This window comes from Saccopteryx leptura, chromosome 1 (assembly GCF_036850995.1).
Source record: "Saccopteryx leptura isolate mSacLep1 chromosome 1, mSacLep1_pri_phased_curated, whole genome shotgun sequence".
In the NCBI taxonomy this organism is placed as follows: Eukaryota; Metazoa; Chordata; class Mammalia; order Chiroptera; family Emballonuridae; genus Saccopteryx; species Saccopteryx leptura.
Genome location: NC_089503.1, coordinates 4,309,980 through 4,329,604, shown reverse-complemented (window position 1 = coordinate 4,329,604; position 19,625 = coordinate 4,309,980). Strand labels below are relative to the sequence as shown.

At 54.6% G+C, this 19,625-nt stretch overlaps 2 protein-coding genes across 11 annotated transcripts in view; one reads left to right on the top strand and one right to left on the bottom strand.

Annotated features, from left to right (window-relative positions):
- Window positions 1-15,293: 15,293 nt before the first annotated feature.
- LOC136387882 (double homeobox protein 4-like protein 4) lies at window positions 15,294-16,944 on the bottom strand. Its single transcript, XM_066359997.1, has 5 exons — window positions 16,840-16,944; window positions 15,994-16,615; window positions 15,845-15,950; window positions 15,561-15,734; window positions 15,294-15,471 (listed from the first exon to the last, which is right to left on the bottom strand). Exons 1-5 carry the CDS (start codon window positions 16,942-16,944, stop codon window positions 15,294-15,296), a joined length of 1,185 nt encoding a protein of 394 aa, XP_066216094.1.
- PPFIA1 (PTPRF interacting protein alpha 1) overlaps window positions 15,881-19,625 on the top strand; it is an 89,580-nt gene continuing 85,835 nt past the window's right edge. For 4 of the 10 annotated variants that reach the window (XM_066382063.1, XM_066381705.1, XM_066381438.1 and 1 more), the window contains exons 1-2: window positions 15,882-16,095; window positions 17,435-17,698. In XM_066382063.1, the coding sequence (XP_066238160.1) occupies window positions 17,435-17,698 (264 nt within the window). In that variant the 5' untranslated portion in view covers window positions 15,882-16,095. Of the gene's footprint in view, window positions 16,096-17,434; window positions 17,699-19,625 lie in introns of all 10 variants that reach the window. The other 6 variants (XM_066381528.1, XM_066381621.1, XM_066381352.1 and 3 more) reach the window with 3 other exon arrangements.

Genomic DNA, 19,625 nt, shown 5'->3' with positions numbered 1-19,625 from the left:
CCCTGGAGAGAGCCCCCCCCCCGCACCAGCCCTGGAGAGAGGGCCCCCCCCCCCGCACCAGCCCTGGAGAGAGCCCCCCCACCAGCCCTGGAGAGAGCCCCCACCCCCCCCCTCCCCGCACCAGCAGAGAGGTGTTCTGGTTTGGTTTGTCTTTTCCCATTTTTATTAGCGATCGTCATCATCTTTCTCACGCACAACTGAAGCTCGTCAGTCATTCCCAGGCAGGTCGCTGCATGGCCGGTGGGCAGGCGGCCACAGCGTCGGGCCCTCTCCCACGCGCCCCTGCGGCTGAGCTGGCACCCCCGGGTGGGAGGAGCCTGCTGCCGGCCGTGGGAAAAGAGGGCAAGGGGGTCCCTCCGCGGTACTCTGGGTGCCCCAGAGAAGGGGACTGGTCGGGAGGAACCCGCTTCTCCCTCTTGCGGAGTTTCCCTGCCCTTGGGCAGAGCCCGTCTGAGCCCCCTCAGATCTTCGGGAAGAGAGGACGCCACGTGGAGAGGACTCCCTGGGCTTAGGGAGCACTTCCCTCCCAAGTCTCTGTGCTGCCTTGTCCCTCTGCCTGGACCCTCCGCCCTCACTCTCTTCACTCTTTCTGTCCTAGCTTCAGAGTTGCTTCTTCCAGGAAGCCCACCCTGCTTTCCCTGGGCCTCAGATGGTGCCTTCCTACCCTGTCATTGGCATCCGGCCTCTCGGACCACAGTAGGCCTGCAGTAGCTGGAACTGGAGTTGGCCTGGTTATCTCTCTCTCCTTCCTCTCCCAGGACCAAGCTCATTGCTCCTCTACCTGAGGCCTCTGGCTTCTCGCTTCCCCACAGGGACCAAGGCCAGCGAGGTGCAACGCACAGAGCTCCAAATGACAAGGGCTACCTGGCAGGGTGGCCTCCTGGAAGAGGTGCCTTTATGGCATGAGAACTCAGTGACTGAGAGATGTCAGCCGTGTGAAGAGGCAGGTCAGCGTGTCCTGGGCAAGGAGGGGCAGCGAGTGCAAAGACCCTGGGGCAGGAACCAGCTTGGCAGGTTTGAGGACCACAAAAAAAGGTCAGTAGGAGTGGAGCTGAGCGAGCTGTGGATTTTACTCCACATGTGTTGGCGGAACCCAGGGAAGGATGGGATCTGACTCAATCAGCCTAGCTGGGGGCAGGCTTTCCCAGCCACAGGGCTTCTGTTTGAGCTGAGGTGGAGGGACAGGGCTTAGGAAGGTGGTCAAGGCAGTCCCCCTGCCTCAGCCGCCTTCGCCACCCTGCATATGCTGGCCATTACTTGGAACTGTTCAGTACAGAAAGCACAGTGAAGAAGAAAGGTCCTGTGGGCGGGGCCCCTGCAGCAGTACCCACCTGCCGGGCAGTTAGTATCACCTGGTGGGACGTAGGCCAGGGCCCGAGGAAACCTGTTTCCCAGCCACTAGCGGGGATGGAGACGGTAATGCAATGATGAGCATTCTAGACTTTGAACAAAAGCAGTGTGGCGGCCCCCGCCCACACCCCAGAAGGTGTAAGTTATATTGTAAAAAGGGATTAAGTTGTATGGCAAAAAGGGCCTATCTTTTTCTATCTTATTGAAAGGACCTGAATGGGCTATAAGGACCAGCTGCGTGTCTGGGTGCCACTCTTCCGCTGAGGCCCTCCTACCTTGGGGCACCAGCAAGGCCTGCCCACCTCAGCCGGGCGCTCCCATCTGTCTCCTCCTGGAAGGTGGAGCACCATCACATACCCGCTGTGTGGCCAGCGAGGAAGCAGAGGCTCAGAGAGCTCCGGAGACCTGCACAAGCCACGGGCCAGACGTGCAGAATGTGACTACCAATCCCGTGCCCTTAAAACCTTTTTTTTTTTTAATTATTTATTTATTTATTTATTTTTTTTTTACAGAGACAGAGTGAGTCAGAGAGAGGGATAGACAGGGACAGACAGACAGGAACAGAGAGAGATGAGAAGCATCAATCATTAGTTTTTCATTGCGCATTGCAACACCTTAGTTGTTCACTGATTGCTTTCTCATATGTGCCTTGACCGCGGGCCTTCAGCAGACTGAGTAACCCCTTGCTGGAGCCAGTGACCTTGGGTTCAAGCTGGTGGGCTTTTGCTCAAACCAGATGAGCCCGCGCTCAAGCTGGCGACCTCGGGGTCTCAAACCTGGGTCCTCCGCATCCCAGTCTGACGCTCTATCCACTGCGCCACCGCCTGGTCAAGCGCCCTTAAAACCTTTTATTATGAGATAGTTCCTTCGTACAGAGGAACAGAAGTGAAAATAACGAGATAACGCAGACACCGACGTACCACTGCCCGCTTAAGAAATGCCATGTGCCTGGACCAACCGCCCCTCCCGTTGCTCCTGACCCATGCACCCCGACAGTCTGCCCACAGAGACCCGGCACCCCAGGTCTCGCCTTCACCTTCCCCTCTTTCTGTGAGCCTCCTGCTGCTTCCTGCCGGCTGCACGTGGCTCACCTGACACGTGCCTGGGAAGGGAAGGGAAGGAAGGAGAAGCAGCCACACAGGATATTGTTTCATGTATAGATACATAAATATGCCTAGGTTACACTGTATTCGTTTCCTCTACCAAACCCACTGGGTGGCTTGGAACAACGGACATGGGCTCTCTCACATTTCTGTGAGGCTAGAGGCCAGAGGTCGGACCTGTGGGCAGGGCTGGTTCCGTCTGGAGACCGAGGGAGACTTCGTTCCTGCCTCCGTCCTACTTCCTGTGGCTGACAAAACCCTCAGTGTTCCCAGGCCTGGGGCCGATCTCTGCTTCCCATCTCCACACGGCCTTCTTCCCGGGAGCATGGCTGTGCTTTCTCCTCCTTTCAGCAGGAGGCAGTCGTCCTGTGGCAGGCCCGCCCTCTATCCCGGAGCTCTCATCTTGACACCCGTAACTTGGTCACATCTCTAAAGACCCTTATTCTCAATAAGATGGCGTTCACAGGTCCCGGGGGTTTAAGACATGGACATGTCTTTTGGGGACCACCTTTACCCACTGCAGATAGGAAGGTGCTCAAAAAGTTAATGAGCAATTGGGGTGCTTGATCTAAACGTTTAGGGCCCTTGCCCTGGCTGGGTAGCTCAGTTGGTGACAGCGTCATCCTGACGTGCCGAGGTTGTGGGTTCCATCCCCGGTCAGGGCACATTCAAGTATCAACCAGTGATGGCATGATTGAGTGGAACGGCAGGTTGATGTTTCTCTCTCTCTCTCTCTCTCTCTGCCCTCCATCTAAAAATCAATAAATTTGAAAAAGTGTTTTAAAATAAAGTTTAGGGTGCCCCTAGATCAACCAACCACCACCATGAATGACACAGGAACTACCCGGACCGGGAAGTTCATGACCAACAGATGGTTTCGGCGGGAACAAACGGTCCACTGACGTCCTTCACCCGGGCATGGTCACGGTACCCAAGACAGAAACGTAGGGAACACCAGCCAGGATGTATGGAGACCACAGCAGACGTCACCTTGGTGTCTGGAGTCGGAGCCCGTTCCGGTGGGGGCCGGACAACTGGCTTTGGCGTGACTGAGGTGTCTGTCATTCCTTGGATTAAAGCGAAGAGACACAAGCCCAAACGTAGACAGACAGACAGACGAGACGTGCCCCTGCGAGGAGACGACCTCAGGACACAGAGGAAGGAGCAGAGGGACAGGACGCAGATTCGGGGACGTAGACAGACAGACAGACGAGACGTGGCCCCTGCGAGGAGACAACCTCAAGACCCAGAGGAAGGAGCAGAAGCACAGGACACAGTCGGGGGCCTGCGGGGCCAGCGCGGGTGCTGGAGGGAGAAGGGCGAGAGATCTCGCCGTGGCCGTGCCTGCAGTGACCGCGCGGAGTTCACGAGAGCGTTCACAAACTGAGGACTCGCAAACTAAGGACCTAAAAAAGCGCCGGGCCCTTACAGAATGGGGATGTTTCTGGCTCGATGTGATGGAGGAGAAGGGGTCTCGTGCGGGCTACAGGCAGCTTCCTCAGGAGCCAGCACTGGTGTGTTGGGGACCACGCAGCTGAGGACCTGCCTTCCGTCCACAGTCCCTGCTCTGACCCGCCCCTCCCCCGTCAGACCAGCCCCGTCCCATTGGCTCCTGTCACTTCTCCTCCCCTGCCCTTTCCTCTGGGGCCTGTCTGGCCTTGTAATTAAAGAATGACTGGTAATTACTGTCCAGGGCTTATCTCCTCCCCAGAATCCTGCCTGTCCTGTTCCTTCGTTCCCGCTGGCCCTCCGGAGAGCACCGTGGGCTGAAGGCATGAGGTCCCGCCAGGGAGATCCGGACCCTCTTGGCCTGGCGCAGGGGAGCCTGCGGGGTGGGCTGGGCTGGGCCCCAGGGAGGCGCCCAGCCGGGCTGGAAGGAAGGAAGCTGTCTCCTAAGTGCTACCCGCTGGGACCTTTCCTGCGGCTGCTGAGAACATCGGGCGAACGCGTCCGGTCGCTGGGCCGCCTGGAGGCTCCGTGGGCAGCAAGAGATGACTGGGTACCTGCTCCCCGGTGGAGATCAAGGCAGAGAGACCGAGGGACGGACGGCTCCCGGCCCCTCCCTCGCACCCGTGGGAACCCTCTCTGAGTGCCAGCCTGCGGAAGGGCTTGTTCTGGCCCGCAGCGCAAAGGATCCAACTTCCCACCATGGGAGACTCCAGGGATCCCACGTTCTCGCTCTGCCTGGTGTGAGAAGGCCCAGCTCTGAAGCTCTGTGGACCGATGTGAACGGGCCCCTCTGCGAGCTGTGAGGCTCTGAGCCCGGGCTGCAGGCCTCGCAGCTTCACCGGGACCCCCAGAGGCTGCCTCCACCAGCCAGGGCTCGAGAGATGCGTCCCTCAGAGCTCAATATTTCAATCCAAATTTTAAAAATCCCCACCTCCCCCTACCACCACCACCACCACCACAAAATGGCCCTCGTTCCTCCTCTTTCCTTCTGAGTCACAGCCAGCCGGTTCTGAGAAGGCTGGGCAGGAGGGGGACAGTGACAGTGTCCTCATCAGTCCTGGCCAAGCTGGGAGCCGGTCGTCTGCCACCCCAGGGCCAGGACAAGGTGGGGTGACAGTGGGTTGGTGTGGGTGGCAGGCAGCAGGGGAACCCAGGGGCCGGTGAGGAGGGCGGGTGGGGCGGAGGGCATCACGTGAGATGGCCAGAAACGGGGCTCCATTCCTGGGAAGTAAGGTCACCTCCTACGTGGGGACATTATCCTTCTTGTATGTGATCCGACCCACCCGACAATTATGACCTACACTCATCACAGGTGGCCCGTCACAAGCACCCGAGGTGTGGGAATCTATAAAGCACGAGAAAAATGCCGGTTCCTCCCTGGACACAGCATGAACACACACAGTCAGAGAGAGACAGCGGCCAGGATAAAACACCTGCTGCCAGGCACGCACAGGGGCACACTGTCACCCACAGCCTGCGGCTCTGCTGATGGAAGTGGAAGGGGGGGGGCACAATTCTAGGCAGTCAGACAGTCCATAGGCATGGCGATGGGAAATGCAACTTAAAAGTGGAGATTTGCCTGACCTGGCAGTGGCACAGTGGATAGAGCATCAGACTGGGATGCGGAAAACCCAGGTTCGAGACCCCGAGGTCGCCAGCTTGAGCGAAGGCTCATCTGGTTTGAGCAAAAAGCTCACCAGCTTGAGCCCAAGCTTGCTGGCTCCAGCAAGGGGTTACTCAGTCTGCTGAAGGCCTGCGGTCAAGGCACATATGAGAAAGCAATCAATGAACAATTAAGGTGTTGCAACGTGCAACGAAAAACTAATGATTGATGCTTCTCATCTCTCTGTCCCTGTCTATCCCTCTCTCTGACTCTTTCTCTGTAAAAAAAAAAAAAAAAAAAAAAAAAATTGGAGATTTGACCCTGGCCAGTTGGCTCAGTGGATAGAGCATTGGCCTGATATGCAGACATCCTGGGTTTGATCCCCGGTCAGGGCACACATGAGAAGTAGCCATCTGCTTCTCTCCCTCTCCGTCTCCCCCTCCTTCTCTCTCTCTTCTGCTCCCACAGCCAGTGGCTTGAGTAGTTTGAGCATGGGCCTCAGGTGCTGAGGATAGCTTGGTTGGTCTGAGTGTTGGCCCCAGACAGGGTTGCCAGGTGGATCCCGGTCAGGGTGCATGCAGGAGCCTGCCTCACTATCTCCCTTCCTCTCACTTTAAAAAAAAAGCCCTGGCCTGACCTGTGGTGGCGCAGTGGATAAAGCATCGACCTAGAAATGCTGAGGTCGCCGGTTTGAAACCCTGGGCTTGCCTGGTCAAGGCACATATGGGAGTTAATGCTTCCAGCTCCTCCCCCTTCTCTCTCTCTGTCTCTCTCTCCTCTCTCTCCCTCTCTCTCCTCTCAAAAAATGAATAAAGCCTGACCAGGTGGTGGCACAGTGGATAGAGTGTCGGACTGGGATGCGGAAGGACCCAGGTTCGAGACCCCGAGGTCGACAGCTTGAGCGCGGGCTCATCTGGCTTGAGCAAAGAGCTCACCAGCTTAGACACAAGGTCGCTGGCTCCAGCAGGGGGTTACTCGGTCTGCTGAAGGCCCGCGATCAAGGCACATGTGAGAAAGCAATCAATGAACAACTAACTAAGAAGTCGCAACGCGCAACGAGAAACTGATGATTGATGCTTCTCATCTCTCTCCGTTCCTGTCTGTCTGTTCCTGTCTATCTCTGCCTCTGTAAAAAAAAAAAAAAAAAAATGAATAGGCCCTGGCCGGTTGGCTCAGCGGTAGAGCGTCGGCCTAGCGTGCGGAGGACCCGGGTTCGATTCCCGGCCAGGGCACACAGGAGAAGCGCCCATTTGCTTCTCCACCCCCACCCCCTCCTTCCTCTCTGTCTCTCTCTTCCCCTCCCGCAGCCAAGGCTTCATTGGAGCAAAGATGGCCCGGGCGCTGGGGATGGCTCTGTGGCCTCTGCCTCAGGCGCTAGAGTGGCTCTGGTCGCAACATGGCGACGCCCAGGATGGGCAGAGCATCGCCCCCTGGTGGGCAGAGCATCGCCCCATGGTGGGCGTGCTGGGTGGATCCCGGTTGGGCGCATGCGGGAGTCTGTCTGACTGTCTCCCTGTTTCCAGCTTCAGAAAAAATGAAAAAAAAAAAAAAAAGAATAAGAAAAATAGCTTAAAAAAAAAAAGCCCTGGCCGGTTGGCTCAGTGGTAGAGCGTCAGCCTGGTGTGCAGGAGTCCCGGGTTCGATTCCCGGCCAGGGCACATAGGAGAAGCTCCCATCTGCTTCTCCACCCCTCCTCCTCTCCTTCCTCTCTGTCTCTCTCTTCCCCTCCTGCAGCCAAGGCTCCATTGGAGCAAAGTTAGCCCGGGCGCTGAGGATGGCTCCATGGCCTCTGCCTCAGGCGCTAGAATGGCTCTGGTTGCAGCAGAGCAACGCCCCAGATGGGCAGAGCATCGCCCCCTGGTGGGCATGCCAGGTGGAACCTGGTCGGGCGTGTGCGGGAGTCTGTCTGACTGCCTCAAAAAATGGAGATGTGAGAATTGACTCCCAGCTCCAGTGTTTTCAGATTCTTTTTTAAGCAAGGTTAGAGCCAAGGTTGTGGGAGGATCCCTGGTCAGGGCGCGTATAGGAAGTAACCGATGAACACACAACTAAGTGGAACAGCAATGAATGCCTCCCCCTCTCTCCTCCCTTCCTATGTCTCTCTAAAATCAATCAATTAAAAAGATTATTTTGAAGTCTTTCATTGAGGTAAAATGTATGCTGTGAACCTTGAACCCACCCCAGCAGTCCAGCTTAGACTATATTCCATGGTCACACCTTGCAAATGGAACTGTGGGAAGAAGCTGACATTGAAGGGAAAGATGCTGGTGGATCTGCATTGCAGCTAGCCAAGGACACTGAGGGGGGCTGCAACGGGCTGAACTCAGTCCCCGAAGGTCACAGGCTGCAGTCCTAACCACCAGCAACTCTAAACGTGACCACATTTGGAGACAGCGTCTTTAAAGAGGTGGTTAAGGTAAAATGAGGTCAGGGCACACGGGAGAAGCGACCATCTGCTTCTCTCCCCCTTCTCTCCCTCTTCCCTTCCCACAGCCAGTGGCTCAATTGATCCGAGCGTCGGCCCCAGATAGGGGCTGCCGGGTGGAGCCCAGTCGGGGTGCACGTGGGAGTCTGCCTCATTATCTCCCCTCCTCTCACCTAAAAAAGAAAAAGAAAGAAAAACTAGATGAAAATGTTCATCGTATACATGTAGAAAAATGGCAACATCTAACAGTTCTATCATCCGTGACAGTTAAAGTGACTTTAAGGATGTCTCAGAGAGAAAGAAAAAGATTTTCCTGGTGGAACTGCTGTGGCCTCAGTGCCTAAGATGGTTCAACTGCAGGTGCTCAGACAACACACTCGTTGACGGTTCACTCAGCGAGCCCGGTGTGGGGGCTGGTGCTGGCTGGCACGGCTGCTCACCATGACCTTCTTCCGACAGCACGCCAGCAACCATGGGCTCTGAGTTCCTAGCAGATACTAATCTCTGAGACCCGGGAACGAGACACCGGAATACCCCGAACCTTAATTGTTCGGTGTTTTTCAGAACACTGTGTTTGCATGCTTTTAAAAACGCGTGACCATGGCCCTGGCCAGTTGGCTCAGCGGTAGAGCGTCGGCCTGGCATGCAGGAGTCCCGGGTTCAATTTCTGGCCAGGGCACACAGGAGAAGCACCCATCTGCTTCTCCACCCCTCCCCTTCTCTTTCCTCTCTGTCTCTCTCTTCCCCTCCCGCAGGAGCAAAGATGGCCCGGGCACTGGGGATGGCTCTGTGGCCTCTGCCTCAGGCGCTAGAATGGCTCTGGATGCAACAGAGGGGCAGAACATTGCCCCCTGGTGGGCATGCCGGGTGGATCCCGGTCGGGCGCATGCGGGAGTCTGTCTGACTGTCTCTCCCCGTTTCCAGCTTTGGAAAAATGAAAAAAACAAAAAACAAACAAAAAAAAGAAAACAAAAAAAAAAACGCGTGACCATAATAAGCAAGTTCAGACGTTCTCTATTTAAAAAAAAAGTAAGCACACGGCTTCTTATTATAAACCAATATATCTTGATGATATTACATGTTTTAATAACATGTGAAATGACCTCCGGTGGATATAGATACTTGATAATAGAAAACATTACAAGAGAGGATAAACGCTAAATAAAAATCATTTCAGGTCCTGGCCAGGTTGCTCAGTTGGTTAGGGAATCGTCCCAACACACCAAGTTTCCAGGTTCAATCCCCAGTCAGGGCACAGACAAGAATTAACCAATGAGATGCATAAATAAGTGGAAGAGCACATCGACGTTTCTCTCCCTCTCTTTCTCTCTAAAATCAATAAATTAAGGAAAAAAGCATTTAAAAAATTTAAAGAAATTCCACAAATATATAATATTATTGAAAAGATTAATTTCCCTATCCAATCATCTTGAGCCTTTGTTTCATGATAAATCTTCCAGATGTAGAAACATTTCATTTGGCATTAATGTTGGTCAGATTTTCTAGGAGTATGTCCATCCATAGGAGTTGGGCAATAGGAGTACGGGTTTTTGTTTGTTTGTTTTGTTTTGTTTTGTATTTTTCTGAAGTGAGAAACAGGAAGGCAGACAGACTCACTCCTGCATGCACCCGACTGGAATCCACCCGGCATGCCCACCAAGGGGCGATGCTCTGCCCATCTGGGGCATTGCTCTGTTGCAACTGGAGCCATTCTAGCACCTGAGGCAGAAGCCATGGAGCCATCCTCAGCGCCTGGGCCAACTTTGCTCCAATGGAGCCCTGGCTGCAGGAGGGGAAGAGAGAGATAGAGAGGAAGGAGAGGGGGAGGGGTGGAGAAGCAGATGGGAGCTTCTCCTGTGTGCGCTGGCCAGGAATTAAACCCAGGACTCCTGCACGCCAGGCCAACGCTCTACCACTGAGCCAACCGGCCAGGGCCACTTTTTTCTTTTTTTTAAATTGTGGTAAAAATATATTTTAAAAAGTACCACCTTAACCATCTCTCAGTGCGCAGCTCAGTGGTGTCGAGCACACTCGCGCTGTTGTGCACCCATCACTGCTGCCCACTCCAGAACTTGCTCATCTTGCAAAACTGAAGCTCTGTCCCCACGCGACACTAACTCCATAGCCCTACAGTGCTTTCTTTTTTCTTTTTTTTTTTAAGATTTTATTTATTCATTATAGAGAGGGGAGAGAGAGAGAGAGAGAGAGAAAGAGAGAGAGAAGGGGGGAGGAGCAGAAAGCATCAACTCCCATATGTGCCTTGACCAGGCAAGCCCAGGGTTTTGAACCAGCGACCTCAGCGTTTCCAGGTTGACACTTTATCCACTGCGCCACCACAGGTCAGGCTACAGTGCTTTCTGTCTGTGACGATTCTGACTACTTTAAGGACCTCCTAGGAGTGGAATTTGTCCTTTTGTGGCTGCTTATTTCATTTAGTGTCATGTCCTCAAGGTTCATCGCCAAGGTGACTTTTTAAAACTATTTATTTATTTTTAATTTTTTTCCATTGATTTGAGAGAGAGAGGGAGGGAGCGGGGAAGGAAGAGAGAGAAGCATCACCTCATTCTTCTACCCAGGTACTCCCTTTAGTTGTGCACTCATTGGTTGCACTGACTGGGGCTAGAACCCACGACCTCGGGTGTGCCAGGACGATGCTCTATCAGCCGAGCAACCTGGCCACGGCCCACAAGGTTACTTTTTTCCTTTTTCACAAAGTTGCTTTTTTTTTTTTGTATTTTTCTGAAGCTGGAAACGGGGAAAGACAGTCAGACAGACTCCCGCATTTGCCCGACCGGGATCCACCCAGCACGCTCACCAGGGGGTGATGCTCTGCCGCTCTGGGGTGTTGCTCTGTTGCGACCAGAGCCATTCTAGCGCCTGGGGCAGAGGCCAAGGAGCCATCCCCAGTGCCCAGGCCATCTTTGCTCCAATGGAGCCTCACTGCGGGAGGGGAAGAGAGAGACAGAGAGGAAGGAGAGGGGGAGGGGTGGAGAAGCAGATGGGCGCTTCTCCTGTATGCCCTGGCCGGGAATCGAACCCGGGACTCCTGCACGCCAGGCCGACGCTCTACCACTGAGCCACCAGCCAGGACCCAAAGTTGCTTTTTTAATGATGAAGCTATTTCATCTGCTTCCCCAAACACTGTAGCCTCCAGTGAGTAGTCAAACATCAGGAAATGCCAGCCAGTATTACCGAGAGGGATTCGCGTAAGGTAATGTGTTAGAGATGTTAGCAAAGCCTAACTGCCCCGCACATGCCGGAGCGGCCAGTTGGAGCACTTTGCTTGTTCCTCAGCACGCCACTCACAGGGCCGGTATGAAGCATTACCACCCTTGAAAACTCCTTACTATGTATCCTATGTGCAAGGATGACTCACCATTGGCAGGGGCAGGGCTGCAAGCAGGCCCATCCAGCATGCTGCAGAAAAGCAAGGCCGGTCCCATGGTGGCCGGCGCTGTCCCACCTGCTTCCCTCCCAGTTCCCGAAGTGTCACCTCATCCTTCATTCAGCTCCAGGGGACAGCCTTTCCCGCCCTCGCTTTTGACTTGATCAGTGGGTTCCTTCCAACCTGTCACCTCTTCATGTTGGTTGTTAAGTTTAATTCTCCAAAGAATGATAACAGATACATGCAAAATAAGAATCGTTTAGAACAGTGGTCCCCAACCCCCCAGGCCGCGGACCGGTACCAGTCCGTGGGCCATTTGGTACCGATCCGCAGAGAAAGAATAAATAACTTACATTATTTCCGTTTTATTTATATTTAAGTCTGAACGATGTTTTATTTTATTTTATTTATTTATTTATTTATTTATTTTGTATTTTTCTGAAGCTGGAAAAGGGGAGAGACAGTCAGACAGACTCCCGCATGCGCCCAACCGGGATCCACCCGGCACGCCCACCAGGGGCGACGCTCTGCCCTCCAGGGGGCGATGCTCTGCCCCTCCGGGGGGTCGCCCCGCCATGACCAGAGCCACTCCAGCGCCTGGGGCAGAGGCCAAGGAGCCATCCCCAGCGCCCGGGCCATCTTTGCTCCAATGGAGCCTTGGCTGCGGGAGGGGAAGAGAGAGACAGAGAGGAAGGAGGGGGCGGGGGTGGAGAAGCAAATGGGCGCTTCTCCTATGTGCCCTGGCCGGGAATCGAACCCGGGTCCCTCGCATGCCAGGCCGACGCTCTACCGCTGAGCCAACCGGCCAGGGCCTGTTTTATTTTTTAAAAATGACCAGATTCCCTCTGTTACATCTGTCTAAGACTCACTCTTGATGCTTGTCTCGGTCACGTGATACATTTATCCGACCCACCCTAAAGGCCGGTCCGTGAAAATATTTTCTGACATTAAACCAGTCCATGGCCCAAAAAAGGTTGGGGTCCACTGGTTTAGAAATTTTAAAGATAATTCCACATAGTTATGAAACAGTCACAGGGGAGGGCGGGGTATAAAGTACAGCATAGGGAATACAGTCAGTAAATATGAAAGTATAATCACTATGCTTATCTTTTTGTATAAGCATTACGGGATTACAATACGTACTTTTCCCTTTTCCCCAATTTCTTGACTGATGTTCCGTGCTCTTTGGGATTGGAAAAACGTAACTTTCCTGCCTGGAAGCATGGTCGGTTGTGTCTCTCTCCCTGTGGCCTCAAGATGACTGTCACAGCTTCCAGCTGTTGCAAATAGGAAGAAAAGGGCAGAGGCCACAGGGCTCCCCCCATACACACACCACACACACACACACACACTGCTCTCTCTTATAGAGCAAAGCCCCGGAAGACCCTGCACACTGTCCCTCATGTGGCAGAGATGAGAGCAGGACCCCAGGCCCTCTTACCCAGACTACTAGAAGCAAAGAGTATGAGGCAATCCTGAGTCTCTCCAGGGGGATGGGCATGGCCCAAATCAAAGGAACTGCTGCTGGTGATAAGTGGGCTCTTCCACTGTATATAGCGCTTCCCTACTCACTTAACCCTCACAGTCAACGGACGAGGGGGTCCTATGATCTTCGCTTTAGGAATGAGGGAACTGAGGCCCCGGGAGGTCAACCAACTTATCTAAGAGTACACAGCCTGGGTGAACAGAAGCAGAGCCACGATTTGAATCAGGCCACCTGGCTCCAGCCTCTACTTTGATAACTACTGTGTGAATGTGACTTTCAAAAGAAAGGAATGGGCCAGGCAGGGAGCCAGTGGGGGGATGAAGGAGGGCCAGGGCCAGGTGACCACCTCTCATTTCAGCGTCCCAGAGTGCTAGTTAGTCTTCATTATCTCCGTCGGACAGATGAGGAGATTGAGGTTTAGTATGGGTTACACACCTCGCCCTAGGTCAAAGTTAAGAGAGGAGGGCCCAGTTCCCTGAGAGTCGGAACTGCCTGTGGGCTCTTATCACTACAATAACTGGGCGTTTTTATCTGATGAACTCAATGAAGTCCGGAAAAGCAAGTTGCAGGAAGCTTATGACTTGCTTTTAATATTTAATTATATAGGTCAAGGGGACAGCCATCTTCACCCCTGTGTGGGAGGCTGAGACGCTCTCAGAGCTGGGGACTCCCTGCCCGGGGAATTTTGCTGGAACAATGGGCGCATTTCAGACAGGGCGGCTGAGGGAGACAGCCGAGACCCTCAGTGGGCACCAGGGGCCAGTACCTTGGTGGGCCAGCACTGGTCAAGGGATTTAGTCCCCAGCTTTGGGGGTCTGCAGACACCTTTTGACGTAGCATGAGGAACACTGGCTCATCGTGTGCAAGATAAATTGTACATCATACATGCTTCATCTAAACACAAGTGCTTTCTTTTTCGAATTTGGGCACCTCCTCTATATACTTGTTTGTAACTTGCGTTCTTTTTTAAAAAAGGTTTTTTCCCACTTTTAAAAATCAGGGCAAACTTTACATATTAATGTGCAGCTGTGTGAGTTCTGACGAACACGCATAGTCTTGTAACTACCACTGCAAACAGAATGTGGAATTTTGCCTGTGATGAGATAGTTATCGGAATGTTACTGGGAATGTCACCAAGCCTCCTGTCATTTGGAAGGGCAATGATTTAACCAATCTTTTTGTTGTTGTTGTTGTTAGCCATGTAGGTTGTTTACAATTTCCTCTTACTGATTTTGCAATCTGAGGGAATAAAAGGAATGAATGAAAAAAATGAGCGTCATCTGGGATCTCCCTTCCTGGAGCCGTATGCAAGGGGCTTCTCCCTTCTCTGCTTGGGAAACGGCTCATCCTTCGAGACTCAGCTCAGGTGTGACCTCCTCTGTGAAGTCTCCCCATGATGCCAGCTGGAGAGTTGGTCCCTCCTTCCTCTGTGGTCCCACAGCACCACTCACACAGTGTTTACAGGACGGACATTGTGATAGTCTGTTCCTCTTCTCCCTTCGGGGCCGTGAACCCGGGTGGTGGTGAGGGGTCTTAGCAATGTGTTCCCAACCCGTAGGCCACGCCTGGCTCATAGAGCCCTACAAATATCCATGACATGAATGAACATTTCACCGCATTAAACTAAACTCGGGTATTTTGCTCATTTCTCAGGAGACAGGTGCTTGATAAGCGTGGTGCGGATATGGGCCGGATGAATTCATGTACATGCAAGGTACATGAATTAAGCTGGTACATGGGCTGGAAACTTTCCTGTCTTAAAGGCGCCAATTCATATTTATGTGTAATCACTCAATAACTATTTCCTGAATGAAGGGATATATATACATGAAGAAAAAAAAATAGCGTGGTCCTGAACTCTGGGAGTTAAGGAAGCCGATCAGAAGTAGCACCCGTTCTTGGTAAGCTCACAAAGGGGAATCAAGGAATCAGCCCTGGTAGGGTTCCCTGGCCCCCTTTCAGCCTTCTCTATTAGACTTTGTTAATTCAGGGGCTTCTGGCTGCCTCACAACCGAAAGCCAGGCAGTGGTGAGTGGCGGCTGGCGGCAACGCCCTGACAATCTAGCTCATGAAAAGTTCGTGCTCCTGGCATCAAACCTAGAGGTGGGGGAGCGTGGGGACATCTGCTTGCACGTATTAAAGGTGTAATTTATTCATATCTGTCCCTGCAGGATCCGGCACGGGACTTGGCCCAAGGCTAGTGGTTTAAAAGGGTTTGAGTAAGAATAAAATATGAATATGAATAAGGATAAAAATGTTCGAGACTGAAAAAATGACCACCATTCGCAGAGCGCCTCCCCCAGCCAGGTTCTCCACTGGCTGCATTTGGCATTATGTTCTACTTCTTATATAAGCCCTGGGGGCGTTCTGAATCGGAGGGGTTCCCCTGGGAGGCTCAAGCGCACACGGCAAGAAGTATCTGCTGGGAGCTGAACCCGACGCGCCTGGCTCCAAAGCCTGCGTTCTCGACACAGCGCCCGGGGGCCTCCACTTCAAACGCTGCCCATCTCTGCCTCCCGCAACACAGCAGGTAAAGCGAGGTCCATGGGTCTGGCGTAGAAACCGCGTCCTTCCGAGTCCTGTAAGAATCGGTTCCGAGCCAGCTCCGCAGGCGACACCGCGGGCTCCCGACCTGCTGCCAGCAGGTGACTTCCGCCCGTGCGCGCCCTCCTGCCAGGTGTGGAGACGGGACGTGGGGAAGTGTCTGGCTCAGAACCTGATGCAGAGTAGACGCTCAAGAACGACTCTGGCGACCTCACGCTGTCGGAGGATTTGGGGACAGCCCCGGAGGTGGAGGATGCTGTCGGGACACCAGCACCCGAGAACCCAGCCACGGCTCAGTGGAGGCGACTCCCACCTGGGCGGGGCCCCGTAGGGGCGGGGCTACGGTACCGTCCAGCCAATCGGCGACCGGGAGGCGCAGACCGCCCCACCTGAGGAGGCGGCGCTTGCGCACTCGGCCGCCACGGTTCTACACCCCCCCCCCCTCACTCCCCGACGCCCCTCCCGAAGGCGGGACGGGCCGGCGGCGCTCGGCGCTGACGCTACGCCGACGCGCCCGACGTCGGGCACGTTGACGCCGGCGACGCGCAGCCGGGCCCGCTCCTCCTGTGCTCCGCCAGTGTCCGGCCGCGGGCCGGCCTTAGTGACTGGGGCGGCGGGCCCGGGGGGGGGCGCGGGCGCGGGGCGGACGCGGGCGCGGGCTGCCTTCGTCGGGCCCCGAGCTCGCCCGGAGCGAGCGGCCGCCCACGAGCCGCCGCGGAGCCTCCTCGCCCGCTCCAGCCAGCGAGCAAGGTAAGGGAGCGGGAAACTGAGGCAGGCGCGGGGCGGAGCTGCGCCCATTCATGGCAGACTCGGCGTGCGGTGAGGTGGGGGGAGCGGGCGCGCTCCGGGACGCGGAGCGCAGGGCGAGGGTGGGGGGGCGAGGCCCGCAGCGCGGGGGGCCGGTCGGGAGAGCCCCGCGGGCGCCCGTGGGGGGGAGCCCGGCGGGACCCGGGACGACGCGCCCGCGGGCACGGACGAGCTCTTGGCACCGCGCGCCGCCCTTCCCGGACTCCCGCTGCCCGGTGTCCCCCGCGCCTAGCGCGGGCGGACGGCGGACACCTGTGGCCGCAAGAAGCAGCCCCGACCCAGCCTGGGGCTCCCGGTTGTGGGTCCGGGGGCTCTGCCGCACCTGCCGCCGGTGGGAGCGGGTCGAGGTCGCGATCGGGGGCGCGGTCTCGCGCGCAGCTCCCGGCTCGGCGGTCCGCGAGTCCCGAGTGCCGCCGGCAGCCCGGCCCCGCTCCCCCGCGGCCGCGGCGTTGTATTTGAGACGCTCCGCAGCCTCCCGTTCGTCGTCGTCATCTCACCTTTCCCTCTTCCTTCCTAGCGGTCCCCCCGCTGGGTCGACCTGCTGCTCTCTTTATTTCCATGGTGGAATTTTTTTCCTTTTTTTTTTTTCTTTCCCGGTTTGGTCTGTGCACTGAACGTCAGTTAGATGTGTCGGGCCAACCATTGCAGCCTTTTGCAAAAAAAAAAACCCCAAAAACAACAACACACCTCTCCCGGCCCTTGAGGAATCCAGGCCCTTTGAGCGCTCCCCAAACGCGCAGCCCAAGAATTCAGGGAGCCGCCAGTCCTTCCCCGGGAGCTGACGGCACACATTCCTGGAAGATGCCTGATGGATTTTGTACTTGTCAGTTTTACTGGCTTGTATGCGCCTTCTGTGCTTTTTTTCCCCGAAGTGTGGCGTGTGCTTCGGCTTTCGCCCCACCCCACCCCCCAACCCAACCCCCACCGGGAAACAGGAAAAAAAAATAGGTTACAGAATCACACTTGTTTTGGACATCTAGAAAGTACAGCTTTGCAGACGAAATAGCACGGGTTTGTGCTTCATGCGCAAGGTAGTCTTGGGGCTCTACCCCTGTGCCCTGGATTGCTATCAGTCAGTGCCTTCTTCTTGTGGTTTTTGGGATTTGCAATGCTGTATGTTTTCCCAGTGTATTATGTTCGGAGCCGTGGCAGTCAGGTCTGAGAATGAGGCTGCCAAGCCTCTCTCGTCGATTGACCACAGATCGCTGTAAAGATGCAGATTTGTGAGATGAGAGCCTTTATTTCCCGCTGACTGACTGCAGTCTGGGTCTTTTCTCTGAAGATGATGTGCGAGGTGATGCCAACCATCAGCGAAGCAGAAGGCCCCCCCGGAGGAAGTGGGAGCCATGGGTCCAGCTCCCCTTCGCAGCCGGACGCGGATTCCCACTTTGAGCAGCTGATGGTGTCCATGCTGGAGGAGAGGGACCGTCTCCTCGACACGCTGAGAGAGACTCAGGAAACGCTGGCGTTAACCCAGGGGAAGTTACACGAGGTCGGTCACGAGAGGGACTCCTTGCAGCGGCAGCTGAACACCGCCCTTCCCCAGGTAGGGTGGCTTCTCTCCTGCAGCTCTCCGGATTACTTTCCACCGAAGGCTGGCTCTTTTTTTTTTTCCCTATGGTGTCATCTTGATGGAGTTGGTATTTTTAGATGAGTTATTTTGCGTAACCATTTGTGAACTGGTGTTCTGGTATTTGTAAGTCAGATATAGATCAAGTTCGTGAGGATTAGGCTTCTTGGGAAGAACAGATCCTGGTGCACTTGGGAAGTCACGTGGAAACAAACAGCTCCTCACTCTCCTGTCTCCGGGGCAGCGGAAGGGGCTGCCTGATGCGGAATTCGTGCTCCCAAGTTGTTGGAAAGGGGGCAGCAGCCCTGCCCTGCGCGGTACTCTCTGACCTGCTTCAGCCGTTTCTTGCTAAATGTGTATTTTCCGTGGGTTGTGTCACGTATGTATTTCCAATTTCCTGACGCAACTGAATGACAGATAGGGTTGATTTTACAGGAAAAAGACATCTATGGTCCAGCTTTATCAGAACACCTGTTTTTTTGTTTGTTTTAAATGAAATTTGCTTTAGGGAATAGAAAACTGGACATAGGTTCCTTTGGAACTTTCCGCTTGGCAGATGAGAATTGTAAAGGTTGGAGTCACACCGCCCTCGTTAACCTAAGTGTATTACCTGTGGACCGGTGTTTCCGGTGCCTTTTCTGGTGGCGCCGACTGAGAGTTTCGTGGTAGGGGAGGGGAGAAGCTGTCAGCTGGAATGTCAGGTAAAGGCACAGCGCCTGGGGCATAGGAAGGCCGCTTGGGGGTCTGTGAGCTGTCTGGGTGCCCTATTATTCATCGCAGCGGCCCGGATGGCGCTTTCAGGGGGCCTGAAGAAGCAGACGTCCGTACCCTCATGATGGGCCGCAGTGCTAAATTAGTGAATGAATCATTACTAGCCCTAATGCGTTTCTTGGCCTCAGTCTGCTCTCCTGAAAGATTGATAAGCCAAACATTCAGATTTCCTTTTTAGCAGCAATGATTTAACATGCGTGGGATACGTTCCCTCTTCTTGGATTAGAGAATCATCAAGTTTTTTTCTCATTTCGATCTTCTCAAGTACTGAGTTTGTTCAGGTCAGACTTTATGATCAAAAGCTTAAAGGGGCCCTGGCCGGTCGGCCTGGCGTGCGGGGGACCCGGGTTTGATTCCCGGCCAGGGCACGTGGGAGAGGCGCCCATTTGCTTCTCCACCCCGCCCCTTCTTCCTCTCTGTCTCTCTCTTCCCCTCCCGCAGCCGGGGCTCCATTGGAGCAAGGATGGCCCCGGCGCTGGGGATGGCTCCTTGGCCTCTGCCCCAGGCGCTGGAGTGGCTCTGGTCGCTGCAGAGCAAAGCCCCGGAGGGGCGGAGCATTGCCCCCTGGTAGGCAGAGCATCACCCCTGGTGAGCCTGCCGGGTGGGTCCCGGTCCGGCGCATGCGGGCGTCTGTCTGACTGTCTCTCCCCGTTTCCAGCTTCAGAAATAAAAGAAAAAAAAAAAGCTTAAAGGGATTGTTTCAAATTAAGTTCTGCTGGGACTTTAGTGTATTTGTAAGCCTTTTCAATTGTATCTGGGGCTTTTTGTTTTGTTTTGTTTTTGTGAATGTGTTTAACGTAATTTCATGTACACATACTGAAGTGTTTGTCCAATACACGTTTGATGAGGTGGTTTTTTGAGAGAAGGAGCCCAGGACAGAACTGGGAGGGGACAGGAGTTTTGTGCAGTGTTGCCTGGGGCGCGGAGGCTGTCACACCAGCGGCTGAGGCAGTAAGTAGCACAGTGAATTGTCTCTAGCTGTGCCCGGTGTGGTAACCTGGAAATGCCTTGTTGAGCAGACAATGTGGTGATGTCACCTGCTCGCCTCACCACCTGAGCACCGAGTCCTGCATTTCAGAAACACGGGAACCACTAAGTAAGCGTTTTCCAGACGCCTCCTTTTCCTGGCATT

Bases quoted from the DNA above. Each gene is read 5' to 3' on its own strand.
- LOC136387882 (XM_066359997.1), bottom strand. From the start codon at position 16,944: ATGTGTGCCGTCAGCTCCCGGGGAAGGACTGGCGGCTCCCTGAATTCT. The intron at 16,616-16,839 runs GTGTGTTGTTGT...GAGGCTGCGGAG, and splicing joins TTCCTCAAGGGCCGGGAGAG to CGTCTCAAATACAACGCCGC. The intron at 15,735-15,844 runs GTCAGCGCCGAG...CCGCCTCCTCAG, and splicing joins GTCGGGCGCGTCGGCGTAGC to GTGGGGCGGTCTGCGCCTCC.